This window comes from Scyliorhinus torazame, chromosome 18, assembly GCF_047496885.1.
Source record: "Scyliorhinus torazame isolate Kashiwa2021f chromosome 18, sScyTor2.1, whole genome shotgun sequence".
NCBI classification, from domain to species: Eukaryota; Metazoa; Chordata; class Chondrichthyes; order Carcharhiniformes; family Scyliorhinidae; genus Scyliorhinus; species Scyliorhinus torazame.
In genome coordinates, this window is record NC_092724.1 from 128,501,836 (window position 1) to 128,517,046 (window position 15,211).

The 15,211-nt window shown below is 40.5% G+C and overlaps 1 protein-coding gene across 3 annotated transcripts in view; it reads right to left on the reverse strand.

Annotated features, from left to right (window-relative positions):
- Window positions 1-15,211, reverse strand: part of stx8 (syntaxin 8) — a 177,413-nt gene that overhangs the window by 92,241 nt on the left and 69,961 nt on the right. The window contains exon 7 of one of the 3 annotated variants that reach the window (XM_072483333.1): window positions 2,423-3,138. The exons of the other annotated variants lie outside the window; for them this stretch is intronic. Within the exon in view, the coding sequence (XP_072339434.1) occupies window positions 3,029-3,138 (110 nt within the window). The 3' untranslated portion in view covers window positions 2,423-3,028. Of the gene's footprint in view, window positions 1-2,422; window positions 3,139-15,211 lie in introns of those variants that run through there. 3 annotated transcript variants of the gene reach the window in all.

Genomic DNA, 15,211 nt, shown 5'->3' on the forward strand with positions numbered 1-15,211 from the left:
TTCTCAGCCTGGGAAAAAAAATCAAGTTCGCCTTGAGAGGATCAATTCAGGGGTTCGCCCAGAGATGGCAACCATTCATCAACTTCTTCAAGGAAAATTGAACGTCAGCATTAGGTCGTAAGAATGGAACCAGGTGAGAGCAGTTTCACCAGCTGGACAGCAGTGGAGAGGCTTTGGAGGAGGATACCGCGGTGCAAAAATACTTAAAACAGTATGGAAGCAGAGCTGCATTGTCAGAGAAACTGTTTTACAATGAGTCATTAGACCCCAAGCTAATCCACTACCTGGAACTGGATTTGGCTTGCAATATTGGTCAGTCCAGACAGACTGATTTTTCAAACGAATGTGCTCAGGCTCTGCATATGAATCACGCCCACATCATGGCTGAAGGCAAGAACACTAAGGGGCCATTTTTAGCATGGCCAATCTACCTAACCTGCACATCTTTGGACTGTGGGAGTGAACCGAAATAGTCAGAGGAAACCCACCCAGGCACAGGGAGAAAGTGTAAAGTCCACACAGACAGTCACACAAGGCCAGAATTGAACCTGGGCAGCAGCGCTACCCACTGTGCTATTCTTGGTTTTGTGATTTTTCAGTCTCTCCAAGCAGCTGTCTCTCTATCCAAATGTGCTTTATTCTGATAAGCATCAATTGCACCAATAGAAAAAAACTTGGAATAACTTAGAAGTTAAAATGCTCTCATACAGTATTTAATGACTCCACATGAGGCTCTCTATTTAGGCTCTATAAACTGAAATTCTATTATTTTTCAGCAATCAGAGGAGGAGGGACATCATTGCCAAAACAGGCTGAGCACGATGATTCACTGGGGATCAAAATCAAATCTCTAGTACATTACCTGGAGCCAAAACAATCTGTAGGAATGTTTGTAATGCTAGAAATGCAGTAAGATAACAGAATCTTTCTGAGCGCATTCCCATTTTATTGACTAACACATTAATTATATCCATCAGCATTGATTAGTTTTCTGCTATGCATTCCACTTTCCAGTCAAAGCCCAAGAAAATTTAATGCATCGAATAATACTAAAGGATCTGTCTGGGCTGAAAAATGAGGAAGAGACAGTTGGAGGAGATACAAGGATGCTGCCAATGTCTGTGATGGTATCCCACAGCAAGAATTGGTGCACTCAAGAGAAGCAATTTTGATGAAACGGAAGGATATTAGCTCACAAAACTTCGCAAAGATCTGCGAAGCCTTTTTCAAGAGGGTTCATTCTATCATTTTATTATAGATGGGCAGGTCCACCACTAGTGCTGCTTTATATAAATTGCATATGCTACTGCTGCCTTCGAAGGATTAATCTACCCAGGAATCACTTCAGCAATGTATGCAAAACTGCTAATAGATCGAGCAAGGTTTGCATGTATTGATACTGTTGTATATTTGATACATTGAAATTTTTTTGTCCCTCACCTTTTACAGCAAGTACTTAAAACAGCCGCAGCCAACATTCAATTACACAACGAACAGTTCACAAAGAGGCACAGCACAGTACAAAGTTTAATGTTTAACGCTTTAGCAGACTGCTTTTAAAAATAGAACGTGTTTCTTGGTGCTAATAACTCTTCAGTTCCGAGTCTCCCATTAACCACAGCCGCTGTAAAACCACATAACTCTATTGAAACATTAACAAGAAGGATTACCTCCAGTGTCATGTATGATGAATAGCTACTAATGAGTTCCTGCTGTGCGACTGGTCACTTCAATAATATGAAGAGCATCCTCCATCAATAGCTGACATGCAGCAAAATAGCTTTATTCATCCTCTGTAGCGAATAGGATTGCTTCAAGTACATTTTGCCCACTGCATTTTAACTAAGTCAGATAAATTAATTTGGGATAATAAGAATTTGTTTATTCTGTTGCATTTTTATTCACCATTACATTAAATTCTCCAAAGACAACAACATGGATGACAGATCTGGGGTGAACCCTATTTGCAGAGTCAGGATTATATGATGTGAAGGACACTTTATACAATCTAGACAAACTATCCAAAATCCCTTAACCAACAACAGGGCAAAGAATCCTTCTACTAATTTTATGATGCCGGGCAAGGGTTATTCAATTTGAATTAGTGGGTGACTACATGAATCAGAGATAATTCATGCAGCTCGGGTGTATACTTGTACATTTCCTGGAGATGTGTTAGTCGCTATGATTTATCGATAGCTAGTGCTGTCGATTTATCTACATTTAAACCCTTATATTTCAAATCCTGACCTCGGAACAGTTTGGTTAACATGTTTAACAACTCCAGATGGAGTGTGACATACAAAATCAAGAGCAAGATATTTAGAACTAATGTAGTATCACCCATTTTGTACAGAAAATCGAAACTAAGCATGCATTCCCTAGAACCACTAACCAAAGAAAACACTGATGAATACAAGAAAACAGAAAGCTTTCAGCATTGCTTTGAGAAATTAAAACTACACAACACCCCATTCAAATTTACAGTATGTCCACCTTAGCTTTAGTCAAAATTTCTGATCCAACTTGGGATATAAAACCTGGTGGTATTGTATATGATTATACGTATTGTCCATCATTTGTGTGTCATTCAATTGCAGCTACAGGCTGGATTTGGTATTACATTCTAGTGTGCAAACTGCTTTCAATTTTTTCTTTTCAATACGTTAAAATATCAGGCAAGCAACCAGTTGCTTCTTTCAACCAAATTAGATGGACATGATCATCAGCCTTCCATCTATTTCTGCATCTTGTGTACACAAAATCGATGCAGCACGGTAGCATAGTGGTCAGCACAGTTGTTTCACAGCTCCAGGGTCCCAGGTTCGATTCCCGGCTTGGGTTACTGTCTGTGTGGAGTCATCACATTCTCCCCGTGTGTGCGTGGGTTTCCTCCGGGTGCTCCGGTTTCCTCCCACAGTCCAAAGATGTGCAGGTTAGGTGGATTGGCCATTCTAAATTGCCCTTAGTGTCCAAAAAGGTTAGGTTGGGTTACGGGGATAAAGGGGATAGGGTGGAGGTGTGGGGCTTAAGTAGGCTGCTCTTTCCAAGGGCCGGTGCAGACTCGTTGGACTGAATTGCCTCCTTCGGCACTGTAAATTCTATGAAAAACATCTGCCCAAGTGGAAATTGCCAACTCTGTTGAAGAAGTGAAAGTATCTTCAATTGTGGAAAATCAGTTCAATATACACATAGAATAAACTTTCATTTGCCAGGTATTCAGCTGTGGAGTGCAATATTAAAATTAATCTCTCAGGTCTGTGCCCAAAACATACTATTCCTCTAAGTTCCAGACCAGGCTTCCCACAATGCTGATCAAGTGCAGTATAATATCACCAACAAAAAAATTAGATTGGATTGAAATCACCACATCACAGTGGTAAATAGGTTACTGCAGTTAACTAATAAATCTAATTATCCTAGTACCTGAACTGAAGAGGTTAGAAGATTTTGAACAATTGTTATATTCTTATGTATTGCCTTCAAAATCTCAAGCACTTGAAGTCAAAGCTCTATACTGCATTGAACCACTGTGGCACCTACTGGTAAAATACTGAATTGGAGCTATAGTAGCAATAGAGAGGGTAAGAAAATGATCAGGTGTATTCTATAAATCATAATGAAAGGGAGAGCTCATTTATAAATTTAATTTATCAAATCTGGAAACTTGATAAATGCCACTGCAGTGCACACTCTGCAACATGTTAACATAAATATACACCATTCATATCCCTTCATGATTCTACAGAAATCACTCACCACTGCACTATGTTTAATTGGCTTTACAGGTCCCATTCAATTCAGAAGGGGATTAAGGGTGATAGAGATAAGGCAGAAAATTGGACTTAGTAAGCGTTTGATAAGCCATGTTCTTATTAAATAGCAGAGCAGGCTCAAAGGGCTGAATGGCCTACTCCGGTTCTTAATTCTTATGGTCTTACAAACATCCTTCTTCAAAAATCACCATGAAAAGACAAAAGCACACCTATTACAATGAAAAATACCTAAAATTGCCAGCCACTGAATATGTCTCGCAAGCAGGACATTTGCACTCTAGGTATGTATGCTCTACGCAGTTCAGTAAATGCAAAGGGACTAACAGTATCGGTGTCTTCATTTCTATCCATCAACTAGCATCATATTGAATGTGGCACCAGACAACCATGTATAACTTTAAAAGATAAGAGGCATCAAGAACTTGCAAAAATGTAACTATTGAAATGAATGTCCTTACTAATCTGTGCTGGCCAAATGTCCTGTTTCTGGTTAAAGCAGAACCTGCAGAATGTGAGGCCACAGTGGCACCAAATGTACAGTTTGATCCACTTGTTTGCCTTGGTTTCATTTTCTACCAGCACTTTACCCAGCATCTTCCAACTCTGCAACAATGGGACACTATCAGTTGCTATCTTCGCCATTATCTGTCAAAGTGACTGCTTTTGTTTGGTTTATGAATAGTTAAGCACAGGTGAACAGGAAAATTTCAGGTTTTGTTCATGGCTATAATGTTAAATCTTGCCTTATGGCCTCCATAATGAATATGCAGAGTTTTACATCTTGATATTCTCCCAATTCATACAACCTATTCAGGCCTTCCCACTTTCTACTCATCATGTGAAATAAACACGGTTTTCCAAACACCTTGTTTTTGAACTTGCCCATCATTGACATCCTTTGTGGGTTGGTAAGTTACGATCATAAACTGCTGCAGTCCATGTGTTGTATGTACACCCATTGTGTTGTTGGGAAAGGAGTTCCAGGACATGGATCCAGAAACAATGAAGGGACAGCAATGTAGTTCCAATTTGGGATGGTGTGCGGCTTGGAGGGGAACTTGCAGGTGGTTTTGGAAGGTGCAGTTGAAGTATTATTCCCCAACTCTACTAAAACAACTTTGCTTTGTTACCTTTCCCAGTTCCGAAAGGTCCCCTAAAAATCCATTTGTTCAATCAACTTGGTCTTTGGTTTCCTCCTCCCACCACCAAACTGTCATTTCTGCTCAGCGTTTTACTTGCCTCTCTCGTAAAGTACTCTCATAGTCATAGAGTTTTACAGCACAGATTTATATCCCAAGTTGGTTCATTGTGTCTGTGCCAGCCATCAAACACCTGTCTATTCTAATCCCATTTTCCAGAACTTGGTCCTTGTAGTCAATGATGTTTCATGTGCTCATCTAAATGCTTCTTTGTAGCAAGGGTTCCTGTCTCTACCACCTTTTCAAGCCGTAAGTTCCAGATTCCCACCACCCTCTGGTGAAAAAGCTTTTCCCCAAATCCCCTGCTTTGTACCTTTAAAATCTATGCCCCCTGGTTATTGACTCCTCTACTAAGGGGAAAAGTGTCTTCTTTGCTATACCCCTCATAATTGTGTACGCCTCAATGAGGTTCCTCCCTCAGCCTTCTCTGCTCTAAAGGAAACAACCTCAGCCTATTCAGTTCTATTCATAGTTGAAGTGCTCCAGCCCAGACAACATTTTGGCAAATCTCCTCTGCACCCTCCTTTCGAGAGCAATCACATTCTTCCTAGATTGCGGTGACCAAAACTCCAAACAGTACTCTAGCTGTGGCCTAATGAATGTTGTATACAACTCCATCATAGGGGAGGTGGTGGTATAGTGGTATTGTCGCTGGACTAGTATTCCAGAGACCCAAGATGATGATCTGGGGACCCGGATTCGAATCCCACCATGGCAGGTGATGTAATTTAAACTCAATAAAAATCTGGAATTAAACGTCTAATGATGACCATGAAACCATTGCTGATTGTCATTAAAAAAACATCTGGTTCCCTAATGTCCTTTAGGGAAGGAAATCTGCCATCCTTACCTGGTCTGGCCTAATTGTGACTCCAGATCCACAGCAATGTGGTTGCCTCTTAACAATTAGGGATGGGTAATAAATGCTGGCACAGCCTGCGATGCGCACATCCCATGAACGAATAAAAAAGATAGGAATTATTGCCGATTCTCAACATCAGCTATTTATTTCCAAATAGATGTTCAACAAACTCAGAATAAATATTAACTTGGTGAAGTGACGTCCTACCTCATAAAAATCAGGTCATTTCCATCACAAGGCATTATTTAAATTTCAACTGCAAATTTTAAACCAAAAACAAACTCACAACTTTTCAAATGACTTGGTAGATAAATGTTCAGTGTGAGGCTAATCCGTGCAAGAGCAAAGGTGCCAGATTCAGTTCCCAATCTGTACTGAGCCAGCTGGTCTCAGCTAGAGTAGCTACAATTGGCCTCAAAATCCCATGGCTGACAAAGGAGAACAAAACAGCATGTTTTCGAGCCAGAAGACTGTGCTGACCAGTATATATGTGAACATCAGTTAAGAGAAATTGGGCTTTTCAGTTATGCCTTTAATAGTTGAACAGCCTGCTGATACTGCATAGGCTTAAAAATGGCTACTGAGGAGGCTGCCATGAACTGCCAACACCTGTGAAATCATACGCAAAAATATAGCCAGCACCTTCAGGAGAGAAGAACATTGTGAGGGAAAAACAAATTCACAGCATTAGCTCAGTTTTAAAATAATAATGCTACTGTGCGAAGTTTAACGAAGCACACCAACTTCACATTTGAAAAAACAAACACAAACTGCAGAAACTTCATAATTGCGTTCCAGGACATGATCTGAGCCTCGATTACAGATTGTAATTCAAGGAGAAATAGCCATTATTCTATGTACAATGTCTCTATAGACAGTGAATAGAGACCTGACAGATTCCATAATCTGCTAAATCTGCCCCGGCTTCTTGTCCTAACAGGATTCTCAGCTGGAGCCCTTGACCATCAATCAGGAGTTTTCAACAGGTCACAAAAAACTCTTGACAAGCTATTGTTAGCAACAGCTGCAATGGATGTACTGCAGATGATCTATCTATCTTTAAAAATATCCTTAACTGCACAAAATCAGCTATACAAAATGCATGCTTCTTTTCAAATAGTGTCTCCAAATAATCTTGACAAGCAACTACAACTATTTCTACAGACATTTCAAACCAACTTTTGCAGTCATGGATGTGACATAGTCCTTGCAATGAGCACAGTATTTATGCAAAAAAAAGAAAGGTGTTAAATTCTGTGGTGCGAGATCTAAATTTCATTTTCATCAATACACATAGGAGTTGGTTTAACATCATCTCAAAATCGTTTTCTAAAAGCCTTGGCAATAGTAGTTCAACCAAACAGACTTCCCTACAACATCGCACCACTGTCAAAATTACACAGCAATTTTGGTTACACATGTATTTTAAATCACATTGGGACAAAAAGCTAGGGAAACACATATTCAGAGAAATAAATATTTTAGATATTTATCGATTTGTGTAAGTGGCTTATCATATATCCTTTAGCTTTGTACATTCTCCCCGTGTTTGCGTGGGTTTCGCCCCCACAACCCAAAGATGTGCAGGGTAGGTGAATTGGCCTCACTAAAATTGCCCCTTAATTGGAAAAAATGAATTGGGTACTCTAAATTTAAAAAAAATCTATATCCTTTAGCTTGGGTTGCGAAGGTCGGTCGGTGTGGGTCCCGAAGAGAGGCCAATTGGTAAATTGGTCCCGGGAAAAAAGTTTGCAAAACACTGTTCCATATCCTAACCACTCAGTAGATAAAAATGTTTCTCATGTCATCTTTGGTTCTCAGCCTAGACCCCTTAATGACGTAAGAAAATGGTCTGTGTCTTTTCACAGAAGCATGTAAAGCAAAACTTGACACAAAGTCGTATCAGGAGATACTAGCATAGGTCACTACGATGGTTAAAGAGGCTGATTTTAAAAGAGCGTCTGAAAGGAAAAAGGACGAGGAGGAGAGGGGAAGCCATTTAGGGAGAGCATTCCAGAACTTAGGACTGTGGCAACTGAAGGCACAGCTGCCAATGATGGAGCAACTAAAATTAGGGATTTTCAATGAAGCAGTGGGAGTTCAGAGAGAAAGAGAACCCATAAAGCAGCAGGAGTTTGGAGAGGGAAAAAACCCAAAAAGCAGTGCAAGGGAAAGCCCATAGAGCAGTGAATGTTTAGAGAGAGCCCGTAAAGCAGCGGGGGTTCAGAAAGAGAGCACCCATAAAGGAGTGGGAGTTGAAGAGAGTGAGAGCCCATAAAGCAGTGAGAGAGAGCCTAAACATCAACGGAGGTTCAGAGCAAGATAGCCTATGAAGCAGCGTGAGTTTGGAAAGGGAGGGGGGAGAAGAGGGAGGGAGAGAGGAAGAACGAGAAAGCCCATGAAGCAGCAGAGAGAGTGCGAGCCAGGGGTTTACAGGTAAAATCTACAAGTTACTTCACAGCAGTCCCATTAGTTGATAATTTGGCTACAATATGCCTTTCTGGAATAAGCACAGAGGAGATGATTAGTGATTGACAGGTGAATTATATTATACCAAACTATAGTAAACATTCCATATAAAATTCAAGGTAAGTCTGTGCAGCTCAGCCATGTAGAATGTGCATCCTGCGGGATGTGGGAAGTCTTAGAGGCACAAAGCACGAAGCGTCACCAGCTCCAGGTTGCGGTGGATGGAGTCACTGTGAGGCATCTGCAAGGCTGAAGTTTATTTGGAAAGCATGTTGACAGAGGTGGTCATACCACAGCTAAGAAGTATACAGGCAGAGAGGGAATAGAGTATCTAAGAGAAACAGACAGGCAGTGCAGGAATTTCAAAGCTATCTTGCTCTCTAACCACTTTTCCATTTTGGATATTGGTGAACGAGATGGCTCCTCAGAGGACTGTAGCAAGAGCCAAGTTCAGGGCATCGCAGGTGGTTCAGCTGCACAGGAGGAAAGGAGGATGTGTAGAAGTTCGAGGTGGTAGGGGAAAGCATAGTGAGTGGAACAGACAGGTGTTTTGGTGGCTATAGATGTGACTCCAGGATGGTATGTTGCCTCCCTGGTGCCAGGGTCAAGGACATCACAGAGCAGCTAGGGATATTCTTTTGGGAGATGGGTAAACAGCCAGAGGTCATGGTCCACATTGGGAATAATTACTTCAGCAGTATAGTGATGAGGTCCCGAAAGCATGGAGTTCAGAAGGGAATTAAAAAACAGGACCTCAGGAACAGGAATCTCAGGATTACTCCCAGGAACCTGTGTGCACATTCAGAGCGGAGAGAAACTGGCTGGACTGGCAATATTGATTAAATATGGGATTACACTAGCGGAGGGAGGATATTCCAGAGGGCAAGGAGGGAAAAGCAGGACCTCAATAACATTGATTGGTGTAGTGGAAGAGATGTAAAGAAACACATTTGCAAATAAATTTCAGAGCAGTGAAAGAATTATCGAGTAAATATAATGGGGGACTTCAATTATCCAAATATAGACTGGGATAGGATTAGTGCAAAGGGACAAAAGGCGCGAGAGTTCCCTGAATGTATCAGTGTGTCTGTGCAGCAGTATGTTTCTGTTCCAATTAGAGGGCAGGTACTGTTGAACTTGGTTCCAGGGAATGAGTTGGCCCAAGTGGATCAAATATCAGTGGGAAAGCATTCAGGAGGCAGTGCCATTGTACCATAAAGTTTAGGTTGGTCATGGAAAAGGACAAGGTATAATGCAGAGTAGTGATAATTAATTGGAGGAAAGTCAATTTCGATAGGATGAGAATGCATCTAGGTCGAGTGAGTTGGAATCAAATGCTGACAGAAAAGGCATGGATGAGGGGTTCAGCAGCAGATAGGCTGAAGCACAGTGGAGTTGGTTGATGTTACGGAGTTGGAAATAGGCGGTCTTAGTGGCGACATGGACATGAGTTCGAAAATGCAACCAGAGGTCAAAAACGACACTAAAATCATGAAGAGTCTGATTCAGCCTCTCAGTGGTCAGGAAAAGGTACAAGTCATAACATATGGTGAAAGGTCATCAACTTGAAACATTAACACAGTTTCTCTCCCACAGATGCTGCCTGAGCTGCTGAGCATTTCCAGCATTTTCTTTTTTTATTTCAGATTTCCAATATTTGAGGTATTTTGCTTTTGCAGAGGGACCAGATTGGTGCCAAGGGAACAATGTTTGTCATGGGGACCCAAGGAAAGAACAGAAAGATTTTAATCTCCACTCTAAAAGATATTTGCATATCACAATAGTGAAAGAGTTAAATTATTTCAGCTTTAGTAAATAAATTGATCGGATATGTTTAAAAAAAGAATTGCAGATATAGGAGCTTCTTATTTTCCGAGTTACCAATTTATAAAATGTTACGAGAAATAAAACATGTGTACTTGTGCATTTGCTTTCTCCCTCTTAGGCTGATGTCATGTCTGAGACTTTGGTTCCCTCACCAATTGGATCAAGTTTGATTTTCTCCCCATCTCGGCTCCAATTACTTCTGCTTTCTCAGTCTTCCATTTTGTAGTTGCAATAGAGCATAATTATTGATCAAGGTCACAATTAAAGAGCAAAGTCTGCAGTGTTTAAAAAATATATATCATTTTGTTCTGTATTAATAAGACAATGATGATAAAAAAAATCAAAATTAAAAATGACAGTAAATCTTTATATCAAAGATCTTTGAATAATCGTTTAGAATTAATTATTTAAATACGTTGAAATTTGATTTTATGGGTATACATGGTATAAGCCGTACTTAGAAGCGTCATCAACAGTCGTGCAAAGAAAGACTCATGCTCTTCAAATTCACCCTCCTCATTTACTGGATTGAGCATCTATTGAAGTTATTCCTGGTCTGATGCTAAGGAAATACTATAGCTCTTACTGCTAAATTCCACCTGTTGCTTTGCTTACATAAACATATTCCCACATACATATAGCATTCATTTCTTTGTGGCCGAGGGAGGCGAGTGGAATAGTCAATATATGCTATGTCTCTGCATATATTTGAGTTTTTCCTAATATTGGTGCCAGTTTATCGGTAGCACAGTGGTTAGCACAGTTGCTTCACAGCTCCAGGGTCCCTGGTTCGATTCCCGGTTGGGTCACTGTCTATGTGGAGTCCACACTTTCTCCCCGTGCCTGCGTGGGTTTCCACCGGGTGCTCCGGTTTCCTACCAAAGATGTGCAGTCTAGGTGGATTGGTCATGTTAAATTGCCAATAGTGTCAAAAAAGGTTGGGTGGTGTTTCTGGGTTGCGGGAATGGGGTGGGGTGCTCTTGCCAGCAGCCAGTGCAGACTTGATGGGCCGAATGGCCGCCTTCTGCACTGTAAATTCTATGATTAGCACTCTCATTCTGAATGTTTACTGATGGTACACCCAATCTGACTACCCTAATCGAACCATTTCTGAATTGCCAGTTTTCACAGCAATGTACTCAGCTGTTTCTCACTTTATAGGCTTCAAATCACTTAATGAATAATATTTGAAGTTATATGACTAGGACCAAGATAATTCTCCCAGCTCGGTTATGAAAGTTTCCCTGACTGTCCTTCTGAATGCTTTTCTGTTTTTTGGGGCCGAAATGTAATTGGAATATATATTGCGGCTTTGTAAAGTCACTGTTCGGAGCAGAGCAGAAAGAAAATCAGGAATGTCTGTGGTATCATGTAATTTAGCGATCGCTGGAACATTCTCACGAATCACAGGCTGCATTCTGATTCCTATTGCCTCTGGTTTCCTTTTATCGAAAACATAAATGATGCAGGAGCACATCAATTCCCACAACATCCACTAAAACCTCTGCCAAAAGGCAGCCACCTGGAAACTGTTGGTTTTAAGCGTATTTCCGACAACTCCTGTAGCTAAGCATGAATTTCTTGTGTGCACTGCTGTAAAACAGATTACCAAGAGCTACAAGACCAAACTTGGTTCTTTTTCAGAATGGAATATTTTGAGAGGTGGTGCTTGAAGCACAATCTATGCTTGCGGTTTATGTAATCAACGTTCAATGCATATGCTGCATGGTGAATGATAAATCTTTCAGAGCGCACCATAGATTGCATTGAAATCATACATGACTGAATATTCTCTTAATTTCCTTGGTTAGTGAGGAACTGTTAAATATACCTTATAAAACATTCCACTGTTATTTTGTTCTGCTTGCATGCCAAAGAAATGCATTTTGGAGGCATTTTGTGTTCTCATCCACCATGGGCATTGTTGTTCTTGATTATTTTCATGTGTAGATTCAACAATTTCAAAACAAATTAAACTAAGAAAAGCTCTTCAATACAGTCATTAACACATAGTATAAACTCTCATTACTGGCTACATAAATAAGTGACTTCAAGGTCTGCTTATAAATACTCTCATTTTCAGCAAATCAACAGGGTCCTGAAAATCCAGAATGTACATCTGTCTACAGTTATTGTACTTATGCAGCATAGCTGCCAATAGTTCTGTGCTTTATAAGATTTAAAAGTCTAGATAACTATATACAAAAATAAAGAAACGCTAGCCTTCTGTTGTCATTTTTTCTCATCATAAAATGTCCACATTCATAATATAATGCAAACTGCAAAGAAAGGTTTGTCAAATTGTTACTTGCATCGTTCAACCAGTGGTAGTAGTAGTAGTAGTAATAATAATAATCTTTATTGTCACACGTAGGCTTACTTTAAACTGCAATGAAGTTACTGTGAAAAGCCCCTGGTCGCCACACTCCAGCGCTTGTTCGGGTACACAGAGGACGAATTCAGAATGTCCAAATTACTTAACAGCAAACATTCGGGACTTGTGGGAGGAAACCGGAGCACCCGGTGGAAACCCACGCAGACACAGGGAGAATGTGCAGACTCCGCACAGACAGTAACCCAAGCTGGGAATCGAACCTGGTACTGTGAAGCAATGGGGTAGTACTTCAGTATTGTATCTCCCAACTCCTCAGCCTATACTGCAGAGAAACCCCCATGTCCAACCAAACCCTACTCTTTTCCAAATTGCCATACTTTTTCCATACAATTATAAATAAGAATGTAAAAAGAAATTATATAAACGTAAGGATGAAAAATATGACTTATAAATAGGGATTCAATTACCCATGTACCCTGGTCCAATTATCTCCTGTCCTCACCTGAAGGCTATGCCTGACCTTGAAGACCAGATTGCTGCAGTGCCATGTGCAATATATGCACATATAAACTAGTTGATCTCTTGCGGCACTGCACATGGTAAATTAGAGAATATGACCACGCTCTTAATTGTCTCATATAAGTTCATAAGACACGGGAACAGAATTATGCCATTTGGCCCATCGAGTCTGCTCCGCCATTCAATCATGGCTAACCTATTCCTGGTCTTAACTCCACCGTCCTGCCCATTCTCCATAATGCTTCAACCCATTACCAATTAAAAATCTGTCTAACTCCTCCTTAAATTAACTCACTGTCCCTGTATCCACCGCTCTCTGAGTTAGCGAATTCCACAGATTCACAACCTTGCACCCATGTGAATTCAGTGGTGGTAGCAAATCCCACTGTCCTTTGCACCATCGAGGCCCCAACTGTCTGAAATTATAAATCCCTTATTTTGCAAAGAGGTGACCTCTGAGATGTAATAATGTGCTGCCCCTTGGGAGACATCATGGGGTGCAAGGTCACAGTGACTTTAACAGTTACTGGCAGGGCATAATGACAGTACTGTGTAGTATGAGGGCTTCCTCAACGAGGGCACAATGTCAGTGGCCATGTGCCTGGATGGGCACAGTCTCCTGTGGCACTTATTCTCGGACATATCTAGGTAGTTTCTTCATCAGCCTTGCATTTGATGTCAAAGGTACACCCTTCATTACCTTGCAGCTTCTCATTCCTGTCCTCTGTCCTCATGATGCCCAGTCCTCTGTATCTGCTTCTGAGGATGTTGATCTTCATTGCTACTTGTTCCTATTTCTGAGCACCATAATTCCAGTCCAGTTGTTGCCTTGTTTGTGGTCTGTTACGCTCATAATGCTTACTGTATCTCCCTATTATTGCCCCTTGGAAGATTACAATCCCTCAGTAACCAAGAACACAGAACACTTGCTCCCCTAATGCTCCTCACCAAATGGAAACTGTGTGCTAATGGATGATTGCCCTCTCATTTATGCATCCTTTTATGAGCCCATCTCATTGAATGGCATGGCCATGACTGGTTTATCACGGTGTTGCCACCTCCAGTACTTTTGCTGTTCCATGTCCAGTATGGGTCCTTTGGTGTTCCCACAAAAATTGCACACCATCCTTCAGAATCTGATAAGCACATTAATTGTCAGAAGCTTGCAGAGATCTGTACTCAGCAAAATCACTGACAGTCGGAACAGCGATGGGAAGCCCGAACGATGGTCAGCGTTGGGAAATTATGCATCCATCTGCATCATTCAACCCCCCTTTGGCCACCAAAATCCTGCCCAAATTATCTTGCTACTCCTGCTTTCTCTTTCTAACCTCCTCTCTGACTTAGTATCTGCCTCTCCCCTAAACCGATTGTATTTCCTGAAGCTTATATATCATTGCACAAAATCAACAAAATGAGCTATTTTTGCCTCATCCTCTTGTAGACAAAAATACAATTTAAATTTTACCTCAAGGAAGCTTTTGACATTTGCCCTCATTTTTTGAAAATTATTTGAATAAGTGCTACTGAGTAAAAAAAAAATGCTAGAATCTGAAGAAAAATATTCTATTAGTAGAGTTGATTGAAGAATACACCCTAGGCAATTAAGCAACCTATACTGCCACTGCCTCGGCTGGGATTTCAGTTCATATAATCACAGCTCTGGGCAAAATATTAAAGTCCAAGCGTCAGCCTTTGGGAAAGTCTGTGAGGCCTTCAAACAAAAATATTCACTGAACATTTTTAAAGCATCATTTAGTCGATATATTTGAATCATATACTTGGGGAAACAAGACAATTTTAAACATTTCCTTTTTTGCTTATTTTGCAAACGAGAAATTCTGTTGTTGGAAGAGAAATATAGCTAATTTAAAAGAGAGCTAGTTCTGCTGTAAAAATCAGGTTACAAGATTGTACATTCACAGAGCAAAATATTTCTGGAACACTGAAAAGGCCTATTATGGTGCCACCTACAGGACTATCAAGCACTGCAGGTACTCCTAAATTTTCAATGAAACACTCAGCCAACTATTGAATTTAATACATCATAAATAGATCAATTATAAACAGGCGATATGTATGTACATGCAGAAAATGTATGCGCATGTAGAAAATATGTGAATGCTGAAAGGACTTGATGACGATAGGATAATAATGCTATCCTGTTCACCCATGTGTATTTCAATACGTGAATTACAGCATACAAAGTAAGAGTCTACAGCTC